The 15,485-nt window shown below is 45.7% G+C and overlaps 1 protein-coding gene across 3 annotated transcripts; it reads right to left on the bottom strand.

The window, feature by feature from the left end:
• Positions 1-312: 312 nt before the first annotated feature.
• STX17 (syntaxin 17) lies at positions 313-11,880 on the bottom strand. 3 transcript variants are annotated; one of them, XM_015889479.3, is made up of 9 exons: positions 11,743-11,880; positions 10,837-10,974; positions 8,470-8,633; positions 6,540-6,605; positions 4,996-5,227; positions 3,704-3,816; positions 3,561-3,611; positions 2,484-2,570; positions 313-1,853 (listed from the first exon to the last, which is right to left on the bottom strand). In XM_015889479.3, exons 3-9 carry the CDS (start codon positions 8,590-8,592, stop codon positions 1,611-1,613), a joined length of 915 nt encoding a protein of 304 aa, XP_015744965.1. In that variant the 5' UTR covers positions 8,593-8,633; positions 10,837-10,974; positions 11,743-11,880; the 3' UTR covers positions 313-1,610. The 3 variants fall into 3 exon arrangements, with proteins under 3 accessions (XP_015744965.1, XP_025027724.1, XP_025027725.1); XM_025171956.2 differs by lacking the exon at positions 10,837-10,974; XM_025171957.2 differs by lacking the exons at positions 10,837-10,974; positions 11,743-11,880 and adding an exon at positions 5,932-6,058 and having other exon boundaries at positions 8,470-8,609.
• Positions 11,881-15,485: the final 3,605 nt, after the last annotated feature.

Below are 15,485 nucleotides of genomic sequence, written 5' to 3'. Positions count from 1 at the left end.
TCACCTGAGTTGGATGTACATACCCTCAAATTAAAGCTGACAGTCTGCAGTTAAGGCACATTGTGTTTGTTCAATTCCAAATCCATTGTGGTGGTATATAGAGCCAAAGATGTTAGAATTGTGTCGATGTCCCAATATTTCTGGACCTGACTGTATGGCCAAACGTGCCTGCCTCTCGGTCTCTTCCATCCCAGGTCCGGGGGCCAGTGCTGTACCCTTCCCGCTTCCCTCTCCCGAGGCTCCAACAATGCTGATTAACAGTCAGCAAATCCAAAGGAAATGATGTTCCTTGCATGGCCTAACTGCAAAATAAGCAAAAAACCTGTTTCTTTTTTCTTCCATTTGAAACTTTTTATTTATTTGGTGGTATGTAGACACCCAGCATTCATAAAAATGAACCAGTAAAAGTGTTTTGCCCGACTTAAAAGATTGCGTACAACACAGAAACATTTCCCAGAGACGTTTTGAAATACTTCAGAGAGATTATTTTTATAGCTCAGCACTGACCCGAGGTGGAACTCAAAATGCTGATGAGATGCTGTAGTATTTGTACTTTGTACAAAGAGGAAATGGGAATAATTCTAGAGTTGTCTTATAAATGTTGCTCTTTCGAACAACAACAACAAAAAAACCATTTGTTTAATTCATACACACCCCCTTCCAAACTGATTATTTGAATGTTTAATGGAATAACAGACTTTGGTTGGCATGGAACAGAATAATCTTTGACTGGTTAACTCTCTTCTAATATTCTAGGGCAGTGTTTCCCAACCTCAGCAACTTTCAGATGTGTGGACTTCAACTCCCAGAATTCTCCAGCAGCTCGGCAACTTTCAGATGGGTGGACTTCAACTCCCAGAATTCCCCAGCCAGCATGGCTGGCTGGGGAATTCTGGGAGTTGAAGCCCACTCATCTGAAAGTTGCCAAGGCTGAGAAACACTGATCTAGACACCTGTTGTGAATCTGATAACCCACACTACAGGCAGAGAACTGTGACACCTTCACCAGAACAGCCTGTTGTGACTTTCCTGAATGTGACACTTTAAAAAGAGAGGTAGAAGCCAACCTTCCAGTCCAGAAAATTAAGATTTACAAATTAATCCCCAAAACAAGATCTCTCAGCACCTCTTCGCCTGAACTAAGCAGGTATGTCTCCAAAGGAGCCCAAATGTCCCACTTCAAACCGATTCGGCCACAGAGAAGCGAGAAGTAGTAAAACCAACAAACGTAAAACAGTTTTTGTGCACTTGAGCAGAACGAAGTGTTTGGGGACAGAGGCGGCACCCAGACCTGAAACGCTACCTTGGCATCTCTTCCATTTTGCCAGGAAAAAGGCATTTTGTGAACACTGTAACAGTCCCTGAAGGAGGAAGAAAACCAAATCAAGACGTTCCTTTGGCGCACACCCTCTCAGCTTGTGTTAACCGCAGGCCAGCCGTGCCACAGCGGGCCCCTCTTGGCTTCCTCTGGCTCAGGTCAAAAAAGCCTTTCAGGGTGAACTTCGTCCTTTTCACATTCTGAACAAGAGAACTCCCAACACGAATCCAGGCCCGAGCAGGGCAGCCACTTCGCCAGCCGAGACGGCTAAGAGTCAAGGCCGGGCCCGTCCTCAGCTGCCTCCTCCGTCCCTCGGCCTGGGCAGATCTGGGCAGCTGGAGGAAGAGAGGCCCTCGATCATCTTTTGCTTCTTCCTCTGGATGAGCCTTCCACCTGTGAAGCCCAGCACGCCGCCACCCAGGGCGGCTGCCAGTCCAGCCACCTTAAAGCCAGCCAGCAGCCCGATAGGCCCCCCGACGATTCCCCCAAGGAGGGCGCCAGCAACCGGAAGAGCTGCCAGTTTGTAGGTTGCAGCCTGGAAAAGAGAGTGGCACGGAGAGGGTCACTTTAAGGGCAGAGTGCCTCCTCGGCATCATCAAACAGCCAACCAGCAATTCTGCACGAATAGGTAGCAGGAAATCAGGGGTTGATCCCTCCCGAAAATGGCAATAAACTGAACACGGAACAAAGATGTCTCTAACTGTGAATCCATTCCAGCCAGGTCCAGTGGCACACTGGACTCAGAACAGCCCCGGCGAATTAAAACAGGCTACAGCCATAAAGAGGCAAGAAAGCTGGGGACTTCCTAGCCAAAACAAAGAAACTTCTCTGAAGCCGCTGGACTAAAACGTCACTGCGAGGCTGTGCGCTGGGGAAGGTGAAAAGACGTTTGGATAGCGTGAGCGCCCCGAGCGGGAGTCGCTATCCTGCATGCACCTCCTAGTCGGCAGGAGTTGGGCAACGGTGCGTTGGCTGGCAAAGGAGCCTCTGGGTTAGTGATGTGAATCGATGAGCAGGCTTGGGGTACCAGGGGGCTTGGGCTGCTCTCGTGGCACCAAAAGGTGCCAAGACTGACTAGTCCTGGGTTTCCTGTTAGCAGGGAAAGCCGAAGGAGGCACAGGGGTGATTCAGTCCTCCTCACTTGAAAGCGGAGAAAAAGACCCACCTTGGATAAGCTTTTGGTCCCCTCCTCCACATTTGCAACTGCAGCAGAGACATTATCTTCGATCCGGTCGACCTTCTCCTGCTGACTCTGGAAGCAAAGCCATCCCCCATGAAGTTTCCAGGGGGGAGAAGTCTTGGGCCAAGAAGGCACAGCCCTTCTAACTCAGAACATCACTGCAAGCAACAACTAGCACCCTCAGCCCAGGGGTGGGGGGCAATGTGATGCCTTTGCATAGCTGGGGAGGATGGAAGCCAGCCCTCCACATCCGGAAGGCACCGGGTGAGAGAAGGGGGACCCAACGCCACGCCTCTAGAGCTACTCCTCTCTAACAGATGCACGAGGCATACAAAAATGTATGTTCTGCCCTTCTGGCGCTAATGCAAACACTGGTATTTGGAGAAAAAATGTTCTGCAAGGAAGTGAATGTCAACTTTTAGATTAAAAAAGGGGGTGTTCTTTGCGAAACTAAATAATAGCTAGATGTTATCATGATTATTATTAAACTTATTTTTGTTTGTACAGATAGATAAGGGCCTAGGAAGGGGGATCGAAGTGAGATGTTTATTACATACAGGTAAAGCCTCATTAAAATGGCTTGGACCTCTCAGTGGGTTTTATCTGAGGTCGTAAGACTGCACGAGCACCGTGCAGATAGAACGATTTTCTACCTTGGGTCTGTGTTGCATCATCAAAAGTATTTCCAAAATTTATTCTCACAGCTGCACTTCCATTCTGCGCTGCGGATCAAGGGGCCCTGCTCATTTTAAGAGCCATCCGTTTGGAAATTAAGAGTCAAGGATGTTTGCTGTACCCAAAGTTCCTTTTTTTTTCTTTTTCAATTCAGAGTCATTTTCAGTCAGAAATGGAAGCCTTAAAATATACTCTAGGGAGCAAAAAATGCTATAGAATGACTGTATACAAAATGCAAATATTACTCAGATGTCTACATTTTTCCCCTGAATCATCATTTTACCTGGCAGAGAATACAAATGCCTTTGGGGATCTTGGTAGAAAACCAGTTAGATCCTGGTTCTCTTTCTTTAGAATCCAGATAAATGGAAACCTTGCTCTACTTACATTGACAAGCAGGGAGAACTCCGTCACAAGATTGCTAAGTTCAATCAAATCCTAAAAAAACACCAAAACGTTACTTGTTCTGACAGGCTTTTTTACGCGATCATCGTACTAAAAAGTAAATAATAATGGGGAGTGCAAAATACCTCTTCTAGTATTTCCCATGATTCAGCAGCATTTTGATCCTGGGGGATTTCAGGTAATGGAGAAAAAACCTGGATGGGGGAGTTTCCTCCATCTTCAGCATCACAAAAAGTTTCTGAAGAAAAACAGTGCATCGTCACCACGGGCCGTATCAACAATGCAAAACAGAAAATAAACCCTTACACAGGCACGTCTCCATCCAGAACCATGACACAATCACAGCCATGGCAAACCTTTTATAAAGAATCCTGCCACAAGGAATAAAATAAAAATTAAAACAGCAGATACAAGCACGAGGACAACTGGATCAGACAGAGCACGACACAGCTATTCCTTAGACTGTTTCTCAACCCTGGTGATTTTAAGATGTGTGGACTTCAACTCCCAGAATTCCCCACCCAGCATGGCATGGCTGGCTGGGGAATTCTGGGAGTTGAAGTCCACACATCCTAAAGTTGCCAGGGGTGAGAAACATTGCCTTACACTTAGTTACAGTGAGGTTGTCCCAACCAGCAGTAGAATGGAAGCTTAGAAGGGTCAGATATTTGACTGATGTTTGGATGGGAGGCCACTAGGAAACCTACCTCTGAAAGCTAGACTGGTAAATTGGGGGAAAAAAAAAAACATCTTTGAAGAAGGCAGTAGCAAGCCACCTCCATATATTTGCAAGAAAACTGTACGGAGGTCTCCATGAAGTCACCAGGAATCAATCCTGATTACTGGGGATTGACGGTCGTTGCATTTTCTGAGTAACCTCCCAGCTGAGAAAATACAAAGTCCATCGATCCACAGTAATCAATTACTATGGATTGATTGACTGTTTTGATTCACCCCTCCTCTTTTGAACTGCAAACCCTTTGGTTGAAAGGGTGGACTAGTTTTTAAGCTTTCTGCTTCTTGTCCAACTCTTGCTTTGCGACTGCATTTCTACTGAGCGTTTTAAGAAAAGAAGAAAGGCACACTGAAAAGAAGAGGAAGACAGGAAAGACCAGAGCACCAAGGGGATGAATAGGAAATTTCATTTTCAAATTTCCTAGCTGCAAAAATGAGATGGAATCATCAGATCACCTTATGGTAAAATGAACCCTCCGTCTGGAAACGCCAAGATAATTCTTCTATCCGCCTCTCCAGAAACACCGGGGCCCTTTTGCCCAGGAGATCCAAAGGCCGCGCACGCTGCCGGTCTGGAAGTTTGCAGACCCAGCATATCTGGGTGGTACCAAATGGGTGGCTCCTTTATTATCCCAAGAATGCGCTTCTTCAAGCGACACCTATAACTATGAAGCAACGGTACCTGCTCCTACAGTGGCAGAGCGGGCTAGAGGAGTCTGCGATGATGATGCCTCTTGCTCCCTGAACTGTCTTTTCAGCACTTCGGCAGATTCCGAATGCAGCTGTAAAAATTCTTTAATGGCCAACGAAGCCTCATCTTTCACAGGATCAATCATTCTCTGCAAAGTCAGAATGTCTTCCTTTCGGACTCGGGTGCAAAGGTTCTCCATCTCTCGGATATTTGCTCGCAGTTGCTGTAGTATTTCAAAAAGACTCATCTGTTTTACCTCTGTTATGCATAAATTACAAATCATACTAGATGCCAAAGAGATAGAGTCCTGTTTATTATATATATGTGGGCAGGGGGGTGTATGTATCACACACACATACTGATTTCAACGTTTTTCTTGTCCGAGTCAAAATGGTGTTAGCATCCTACGGGTCAGCCACCTAATTTATTCTGGACTGCAAGAATCGGATTGTGAGCTAAGTGTGTGTCAAAATCAATCTTAATCCCCTGTCACCTACCCTGGAAGGCAAACTGACCGAGGAAGACCTTCAGGGAACATAAAGAGTGGCTAAATACACTGCAGTTCCTAAAACACCTATACTACCTTACCCATGTCCACACAGGTAGACTTCAACTCCCAGAACTCCACAGGGAACCTAGCTATTGCTTGAGAATTCTGGGAGTTCGCCCACACACACGACAGTGGCCACAACTGGAAAACATCAGCCTAAACAGAAAAGAACTTGCACTCTCTTAATTTACTCATGCTGAAATGTTATTTCTCATATATACTGCAGTGAAAGAATTCAAGGTGGAAAACAGATCCAGATCAACATAACTCTTTTGAAACACAAATCAATAAGCGACATGATTACATCAACGGCAGGTAACTTTAAGAGCGCAAGAGCAACCAGGGCCCCTCAAGTTTTTACCATCTTGGTTTCTTACATCAACCAAACCATCAAAACAGCATCCGGATTTAGAAGAATCTCGGCTGGCGAAGATGCCACAGAACAGCTCTAGAGCCACGGTTCCTAGTTTGTGGCCCACCACGTCCTTGAAAATAGTCCAGGCACTAATCACAGTACAAATAAATTTGCTGTTACTGACTAAACCAGTGTTTCTCAACCTTAGCCCCTTGAAGATGTGTGGACTTCAACTCCCAGAATTCCCCAGCCAGTCCACACATCTTAAATTAGGGGAAACGCTGTGCCTAGAGACTCAGGAGCGAGGCAGTTTATTACAAACAAATCCACATAAAAAATAAAATGGGGCAACATCCACCACAGCTCTGCTTTCCCCAGAAATGTTCCGTCAAGGGTTCATTTTTACTGATTTATTTATTTTACAAATTTATTTATTTATTAAATTTGTATGCCGCCCACCTCCCCCAATGACTCTGGCCGGCTCACGATTAAAACCAAAAACCCATGAACGATTAAAAAATACCACATAGATAATTAATTAATCCATTAAAAAGTGAAACCGTAAAACATTTTCCAAGCAAAGGCTACTCTGTCTTCTCCAGCGGATCTCTACAGCTACCGTTTCCTTACCTGAACCGTACGGCCTGCATTGATATGCTCTTCGTGCAATTTGTCCCACAGCCTGCACCTCTGATACTGAAGACAACAGAGAGACAGAAGAACATCGTGCGTAAAAAATGCTGCATCTGGCAACAGAAAAAAGGACACCTCCCTCCCTTCCCCCCCCCCATTTCTGACCCTTCACACGCAAGGTTTAATTTAATTCAATTCCAGAATGACTTGGGAAGGTTTACGCTAAAAAATAGTAAACAATAAAAAAGAAAATTCCAATAATGATGGGAGCGTAAATCTCAGCGTGGCCATATTTGTGGGGATGATAGAGGTTGGGGAAGCATCTTCTATAGTCCTTTGTGCAGCACAGAGCAGAAATCTTCAGAAATAAGTTGCTGTGGCTGGTCATCTTTTTTCTCTCTGAAGAGCAACCTCCCTTTGGCCCAGCATTGGGACTCCCCTCAAGATCAAGGCGCACCACAAGGACGCTGGATGGAGGGCAAAGCCATCCTTGGCATCTGCTCCTTTGGAAATTCAAGGGCATTCTGAAAAGACTTTGCCACGTAGCGGCCTAGCATTGCTGGACTGAAGCAGTTAATAAGTGAAATAAAAATAAAATAAAAAGTAAAATAGAAATAAAATACAGGGCTACTGGTCAAAGCAACACGACTCCCTGCCTTCCACAAAAAGCCCGTCGACCGCTTGAGCCACTGATGCTGGCCAGAGCACACTGAATCGAGCAAAGGGGGGTCAGCCCAGGCTGCTAGTAATGGAAGAGAAAGCCGGGGCACACTTCTATGCCACAGCCAAATGCAACACGCCCTGAGCTGAGGAGAACAACCCTGAAGACACACAGAACTCAGCTGCGGATATGCAAGAGAATGCGACTCACACAAGGAGGAGCCTACTGTCGCTACACCAGGCACCCTTAATATCCTGGGGAAACATTCTACTCTCACCTGGGCTCAGGCAGCCACGAAGGGCTATTTAGAACCAGAAACTCTCTTTGCAGGCCAGCCTTCCTGTTAGCGCACATCTGAAAACCATCAGAAATCAAATATCTAGTCCACTAAGTCCAGCTCTGAATCCCCTAAATTCTAGGAGAAAAGTCAGTCGCTTGTCTTGGGCTCTGCTTAACCTGATTTGCTTCTTTTCAGCTTATCAAGAGACGGGATCTCACCCACCTAAGCCATTATGGCTTGTTTAACAGTCTACAGTTTGAAAAGTCCTAGATGTGAAAGCAGGAAATCCAAGCCCGAAATGTTGGGGACCTTTTTGTACATGCCACAATGAGCACTGAATCAAACCACGCAAGTATTTGAATCCTTCACTGTGAAAAATGGGGATGTTCTAAACAAAAAGATGTTCAAATTACATCACAGATGTTTCTCCATGGAAGGAGTATGATGGGTTTCCTTTTTTTTAACCAAACTCTTTCAGCTTTGCTTAGATCAGGCTGGTATCAACAGGACATGTTTCAGCGTAGGTGTACAATTATTTATTTGTTTAATCACATTTTTATAGCTGCCCATCTCACACGGTGGCTCTGGGCAGCATACACAGTAATAACCAAGAATAGCTAAAAACCATTAAAACAACCAATTTAAATTAAAATAAAAACAAGATAAAAGCAAATAAAAAACAAAATGGCAGGAAAACACACAGAGAGTGCATTCCATTAACTGTCATACAACCCTTTAACAGGCTCCACTCTATCCTGGGATCCCCAGGCCAGTTGACACAACTGCGTGTTAAGGATCTTTGGAAGGCCAACAAGGCTGGAGCCAGCCTCACCTTGGGGGGGGGGCTGCTTCACAGGGTGGGGGCCACAGCAGAAAAGACTTTCTTCCTAGGTCCCACCCAATGGCATTCCCTAATCGATGGGGGAACTTGCCTCTCCTGCCGGACCTTCTTAAGATTAAATTTTTTTAAAAAAAGAAGAATTAACCTTCTCAATATTTATCTGATGTTTTCTTAACCTTTCCAGGTCTGTTGGAATGGCAACTTTAATAAACTTCTGGATCGCAGGCTCAAGGCGACGCAAATTAACCTTTTCCTCATCTTTAGGCATCTTTAGTTGTTTAATCCAGTGCAGAGTAGCTCTTTGGTTACCTAAACACAATTTGAAAGATTATTTAAACATTAATACAGTAGGAAATCATAGAATCACAGAATTGGAAGGTACCCCAGAGATCACCTAGTCCAACCCCGTTTGCTGCAGGACCTGCTAATAAAGCATTTTAGACAGATGGCTACCCGGCTTCACTTGGAGTCCTCCAGTGAAGGGAAACATGCAGCTTTATGAGGTGATCTATTCCACTGGTTCTTACCTTCTGGAAGTTCCTCCTAACCCTCAACCTGAATCTACTGCCCCATAACTTCAGCCCCTTGTTTCTGGTCCTGCCCTCCAAGGTGAGCACAGAACAAGTCCACTCCCTCGTCTCTATGACAGCCCTTCAGAAATCTGAAGACTGCCAACATATCTCTCCCACTTCTCTTCTGCTGCCTAACATACCCAGGTCCTTTCACTGATCCTCACAGGACTTGGTTTCCAGGCCCTTCACGCTCTTGGCGGCCCTCCTCCGAACTCACTCCAATTTGTCAACCTCCTTTCTGAACTGCAGTGTCCAGAACCAGACACAATATTCCAAGTGGGACCTGACCAAGACAGAGCAGGATGGGACAATTATTCCCATGCTCTGGACCCTATGTTCCTCTTAATACATCCCTAAATAGCTTTTAGCAGCTCCATCGCATTGCTGGCTCGCTAGGCCTGGCTCAAACTCATCTCCAGATTTCACAGATGTGTCCTTTTCTTGACAACAAGAGAGAAGCAGCTCGTCTTGGCTTTCACCTGGGATATTTCTACGATTCCCAGGCTGGCCTCCAGCTCTGGGACCTTCCCTCTCAGCTCTGCTTCAGATTCAGCTGCAAACAGGCTCAGGTTTGGGCACGAAGCACCTGTTTGCAACTCCTTCCTCCAAATCACCTTTTGGGGATCAGATTCAAAACACTGCACATCCAGAAGGAAAGGCAGCACCTACCCTGTGGAATGTACTTCCTGCTGTGACATTCTGGTGTGTTTATTTTACAAGCTCCTCTAATCGTTCTCCCTCTAATTTGGGCTTTTAAATTTTTGTAAGGTTTTTTGTCCCATTTTTACCCTGCTTTTTATTCTTTTTTCTTGTACAGTTTTCACTTTAAGCACTCTGGGACTTTCAAAACAAAAGGTGGCATACAAATACTTTAAATAAAGAGAGCAGAATAAAAGCAGATTATTGACCATTTTTTCTAATAAGAGAGGTACAGCCAGGCCTGTAAGCTTTACACAACAAAACGCAGCAGGTACCTTGAAGCTGCATCTCCTCGTAACAGAGAAGCGGTAAATGGCTAACTTCACAGGCAGCAGAAGCCCCACCGTCCTCCCTTCTGAGTCCCACAGAGGCCCCCTGGGTGCACCTGGGAAGCTCGGAAGCCTGGCTGCAGGACCCTGTCCCTTCCCAGCAACTGTCCCTTCCCTGTCCCTTCCCCAGTATTAAAGGCCCACTGCCTGGGATTCTGCAGATAGGAAACAGCTGCTGATACAACTGGAACTGCCCCAACACCGGCGGCATCTACAATTATTATTATTATTATTGGTCGCACAGTCAGCCAGATGTTTAGACTGGATTTGGCATTTATATCCACCTATTGAGTCCTTCCCAAGGACCTGAGATAGGCAGATGTTGTTGTTTGATGGTAATAAAGGTATCGTTGCATTTATTATTGTGGTAGTTGTTTTATTATATTTAGCTGCTATTAATAGCCAGGTCCTCTGCTTCATTCATTGCATTTATTATTATTATTATTATTATTATTATTATTATTATTATTATTATTATTTTATTTAGCTGCTATTAATAGCTGGGTCCTCTGCTTCTCTTGAAACATGTCCAGTTCCCAACAACAGCTGGCAGAACGTTCACAGTTTAGCTACACGCTGTGTTTAAAAAAATTTCTTCTTTCAGTCCTAAACTTCCCTGCATTTTGTTTCATGGATGACCTCTAGTTCTAACATTGTGAGTAAGGGAGGAAAAACTTCTCCCTCCATGTTCTCTGCACCTGGTGGCATTTATTCTGACTCCCGCCTGGCAGAAGGAACAGACGGTAGCCATACGTCAAGGGCACAGAGCCCTGCCAAGGAAAGAGTTACCAGCCCTAACGGCCTGTAATGCAGAATAACTCCAGGATTGCAATTCTTGAATAGTAAAAGGAAATATATTTAAGTGGCTTTGTAAGCACAGGCGTGGTTTACATTATGTAGAGATATACGCACTGAAGAAAAGTGGGTTTTGTTGATCCCCATCGTGGCCTGCAGGAGAAAGTGGGATGATTGCATCCAAAGGCTGTTAGGAGACCAGAGAAGTCTGTCAGCATGCAGCCAGAAGAGCCTCCCAGTGCAGAAGCAGCATACCTTTCAGACAGGAGACAAACAACTCAGCAGCTGCTTTCACAGGATTCCTCTGACGAGCCACTGCTAAGAGCAGACTCTGAGCAAATCATCCCCCATGTTTCAGCTTCTTTTCGCAGACCACCTGGAAGGCCATGTCCATCCAATCTCCTGTCTTCAGGCCCAGGTCCTTTTCTTATTTATTTACTTATTTATTAAATGGGTGCACTGCCTGACTCCCGGTGACTCTGGGCAGTTCACAAGTAAAAGCAAGGGGGAAAAACCCAATATAACAATAATGGCAGGAGCCGTGGCTATTTGAGGGATCACCTCTCCCCAGTCACTGTTTCTGTTGTTGTTTTAATTGTTGTGAGCTGCCCAGAGTCACCCTTGCGAGATGGGCAGCTATACAAATTTAATAAATAAATAAAATAAGGACCCCCCCCCGAGCAAAAAAGAGCAAAAACGGGACAACAAAAACATGCACCAAGAGAGAGCTGCAACGCCCCTCGCCAAGCGCATGACATAAGACAGAAGTGGCTAGCCTTTGCCTGGGCTATTTCTGCCTTCCAGGCTCCAACGTGGGATCTCCTGGTGGTCTCCCCTCCCAGCCGTGCTTGACTTCCAGTCCAGACAAGACCAGGCAGGTGGCTCTCTGTTCTGCACACACCTGCTGCCTTTCTGTATGATGGACTAAAAATCCTCCCCATCCCTCTCCCTGGCTGAGGGTGATGGGAGTTGTAGTCCCACACCTCGGGGAGCTAAATCACCTTCCCTTCCCTCGCCACTCACCTCTCCTCCTCCGCCTCGTCCTTCTCTCGCAGCTCGTTTCTTCCGACGGACCTACCTCCCGCGGCCCCTCTTCGCCCCCCGGTTGCCTCGAACCCGGAAGAAAGAGGCAAAGAAAACAGGAAATGGCGGTGCGCCTGACCATAGACGTCTCCAGAGCGTCGCTTCCACGACCGGGAGGCGGGATTTCCGGTGCCACCTGCTGCTCTGCGGGAATCGATGGGGGGACGTGGATCCCCAAGTGGGCGCAGGGTCACGTGCTTCCCCTTTTATTTTTGTGTGTGTGATATAATTATGCTATATAAAACATAATTGATAATTTTCATATATATATTATATATATATATATATATATATATATATATATTATATATATTAAATATATTATATATATATATAATCACTTTCTATATATATAATTTATATATATATAATTTGTGATATAAATATGATAAAGCATTATATAATAATTGATAATTATGTGTGTATTTTTGTTATTGTTGTTGAGTCGTTAGGTCATGTCCAACCCCGTGAACCACATCGCACCAGGCCTTCCTGTCCTTCACTGCCTCCCTGAGTTTGCTCAGTTTCATGCTCATTGCTTCAGTGATGCTATCTAACCATCTCATCCTCTGCCGTCCTCTTCTCCTTTTGCCTTCAATCTTTCCCAGCATCAGGGTCTTCTCCAAAGAGTCCTCTCTTCGCATTAGGTGACCAAAGTATCTGAGCTTGAGCTTCATTATCAATCTTTCCAATGAGCAATCAGGGTTGATTTCCTTTAAGATTTACTGGTTTGACCTCTTAGCAGTTCAGGGGACTCTTAAGAGTCTTCTCCAGCACCATAGTTCAAAGGCATCAATTCTTCGGCGCTCAGCCTTCTTTATGGTCCAGCTCTCACAGCCATACATTACTACTGGAAAAACCATAGCTTTGACTATGCGGATCTTTGTCGGCAAGGTGACGTCTCTGCTTTTTAATATGCTATCTAGGTTTGCCATAGCTTTCCTCCCAAGGAGCAAGCGTCTTTTAATTTCATGGCTGCAGTCTCCGTCTGCGGTGATCTTGGAGCCCAAATAAATGAAGTCTGTTACTGCTTCCATTTCTACCCCTTCTATTTGCCAGGAATATATTTTTTTTTATATTATATTAAAAAAGCAAAGTGCATGGTTATATATACAGAGAGAGTCATGCATTTTGCTTCTCTATATCTATCTATCTCACTAGAGTTTTTAATCCTAATACGTAAAGCGCCTGGAGTTATTTCATTATTTATTAAACGTATATGCCCCAATGAGTCTGGGGGGTTACAAATAAAAACGTAAAAGCGAGGGGAAAAAATACAGTAATAGATGAAAATGAAGAGTGAAGAGGGCAAGGGTGACCCAAAAACGTTGGATGGGAACAAAATGACACAACCCCCCCCCCAAATCCAAAGGGGGCTTCTAAGTGGGGAAACTGAATACATAAATATATGCTATTGCGCCACAGGTGACTCCTGTGGGTGGGACTGATCCGCAACTTGCCAGATTTTGATTGTTGGAGGTTTTTTATACTTAAAACCACCATTACATAGCATCAAATGTGAGACTGCACAGCCTGAAACAGTTCAAACGAAAAGGGCTAATGTGGAAAGTGGACGCGTAGCTGGCTTAAAAATGATACTCCAGGGCGACAAGGAAATATTCCCTGTCAAATTAGAGGGAGGTATTGAGAGGGGGGCATCAGCGCTGGATCCTCTGCCGTTTGGTGTTTGCATGCTTGGCTTGGATGAGGTGGTGGAGGAGGCTGGTCAGATCTGTGTGTGACACAAAATTGAGTGGGAGAGTCAGAAGTCCAGTGTTTCTCAGCCTCAACAAGTTTGCAGGGGGTGGGCTTCGACTCCCAAAATTCCCCAGCCAGCTTGCTGAGGGGTTCAGGGAGTTGACATCCACCCCCCCCCCAAACTTGCTGAGGTTGAGAAACACTGATTTACACAAACTGGAACAGGTTCAAAGCCAGGGGAGCAAAGCAGCTGGACATGTTTAGCCTTGAGAAGATGCGGAAGAATAAGATCACAGCTGAAAGGATGTTACACAATGAATGCTTGGAGCCACTGTTCCAGGAAACCAGCCACGAGCGTCCCTTACTGCTCTTGGTGTATAAACGGTTTGACGCCCACTTAGACAGGAGAAAAGGACTGTTCTCCCATATCCACTAATACCACCTTACAATGCCTCTCCAGGGTCTCGGTACAAATCCTGCTGGAGATTCACTGGCAGTATTTTCCCCGTACCCTCCCCGCGTTAAAAGTTTGGGAGACTCACTAACTGGGTGCTTTTGAATGTGTAATACAGCTTCTGTTCTTCCACTGGAGTATAATTCAACAGCGCTGCCAAGAAAATGCATGCTCTCTATGAAGTTTCCTTGAAGTGGCTCTGCCTTAATCAGTATTCAGGCTTTGTCCTTCTCCTAAAGGAAAAATACAAGTGTCGAAGGCCAATTAGCACCGTTAAGCAAATCTACAAGTCGCACGGAGTGACAGGGCTTGGTCTGAGCGGGCAGGACTGGCCCAAAGGCCGCAAGGAGAATTTCGGTGGCTGAGGGGGGACTAAAACCTGGGTCTCCCCTCCCAGTCCAGCAGCTCCCCCACTGAACCACCTTGCCTCTGGGGCTGAGAGGGAGGGAGTGCCCACCATCTCCCAGGAAGTTTCCTTGGCTGGGGAGGGAGGGGATCCGACCCTGGGTCTCCCCACTCCTGGTCCGGCCTTCTCCTCTGGCTCGGTTGAGGAAAAGCGGGACATGGTAGCAACCACGAAGGCCAGCGCTGCTCCTTCCCCTATTTAAGCTCCCCAAACCACACGGGAGGGGCCGAGGACCATCAAAGGGCCACAGGAAGAAAAGTAACTGGGGACAGTAGGGCGGCCTGGGCAGGGTGAAGAGAAGATGCAGATTAGCCCAGGGATGCTGCAGGGGCAAATTGTGCAGCAGCAGTCCTTAAAACGGGATTACAGAGGAAAATGAATGCCTCAAACCCCATTCTTTGAGCTGCACAGATGATATAATTATGCTTTCTCTCCCACATGCAGGAATGTTTAAAAAAATGAGGTGCAACCACACTCTTAAGCTAAGCGAGTCTCTGTTTAAAGCGAGCCACACATCTGCAGAGTTCTCTAATGGCGAGCTGCAATGGCCGTAATCTGCTAATGAGCCAGTTACTTCTTTTTTTACAACAGTCGCTGCACAAAAGCCCCCAGTTGGCTAGCTCAGGATAAAACCACAAGTAATGGGCATTCATAATCCTAAAATTCAGACAGCACTTTCTTAGTTAGTGGTATTGCTTTGCAAAGCCGTGTCCCTTAGAGGCAGAGATCTCTCAGCTTTCTAATAAACACCAATTAATTAATGGAGCTCTGCCAGGGTTAATGTCACTGGATGCTTTCAAGCTGCATTCAAACGTGTTCTGGATTACTTTTTTTTTACTTCCACATTAGGCAGCCAAGAGTAGATAATGTGGTGCATTTATTGCCTTCAAACCCCTCCCTTCCATCCAAGCCAGAATGGCCACTGACAAGGAAATATAGGGATTTATAATCCCCAAAACATGGGCGATGCCAGGTTGCTAGGCTCTGATTTGAAGGAGCCTCTGAGTTTGCAGAGGGAAAGGGAAGATTATGCAGGTCGTGTGTGGTGCGGTGTGCATGCGTGCGTGTGTATTCCCAATCCCTTCTTCCCCCTTATTTTATTGTATCATACTGCCTTTTTATTTT

The sequence above is a fragment of the Python bivittatus genome, unplaced genomic scaffold (genome assembly GCF_059951505.1).
Source record: "Python bivittatus isolate LINGU-HERP-01145 unplaced genomic scaffold, Pbiv_v1 ctg000590_np1212, whole genome shotgun sequence".
Classification (NCBI taxonomy): Eukaryota; Metazoa; Chordata; class Lepidosauria; order Squamata; family Pythonidae; genus Python; species Python bivittatus.
This window is presented reverse-complemented; position numbering and strand designations above follow the sequence as displayed.

Coding starts and splice junctions, on each gene's coding strand:
- STX17 (XM_015889479.3), bottom strand. CDS start 8,592: ATGCCTAAAGATGAGGAAAAGGTTAATTTGCGTCGCCTTGAGCCTGCG. Junction 3,817..4,995: donor CTCTGCCACTGTAGGAGCAG/GTACCGTTGCTT, acceptor GTTTTTCTTCAG/AAACTTTTTGTGATGCTGAA. Junction 3,612..3,703: donor CATGGGAAATACTAGAAGAG/GTATTTTGCACT, acceptor GTGTTTTTTTAG/GATTTGATTGAACTTAGCAA.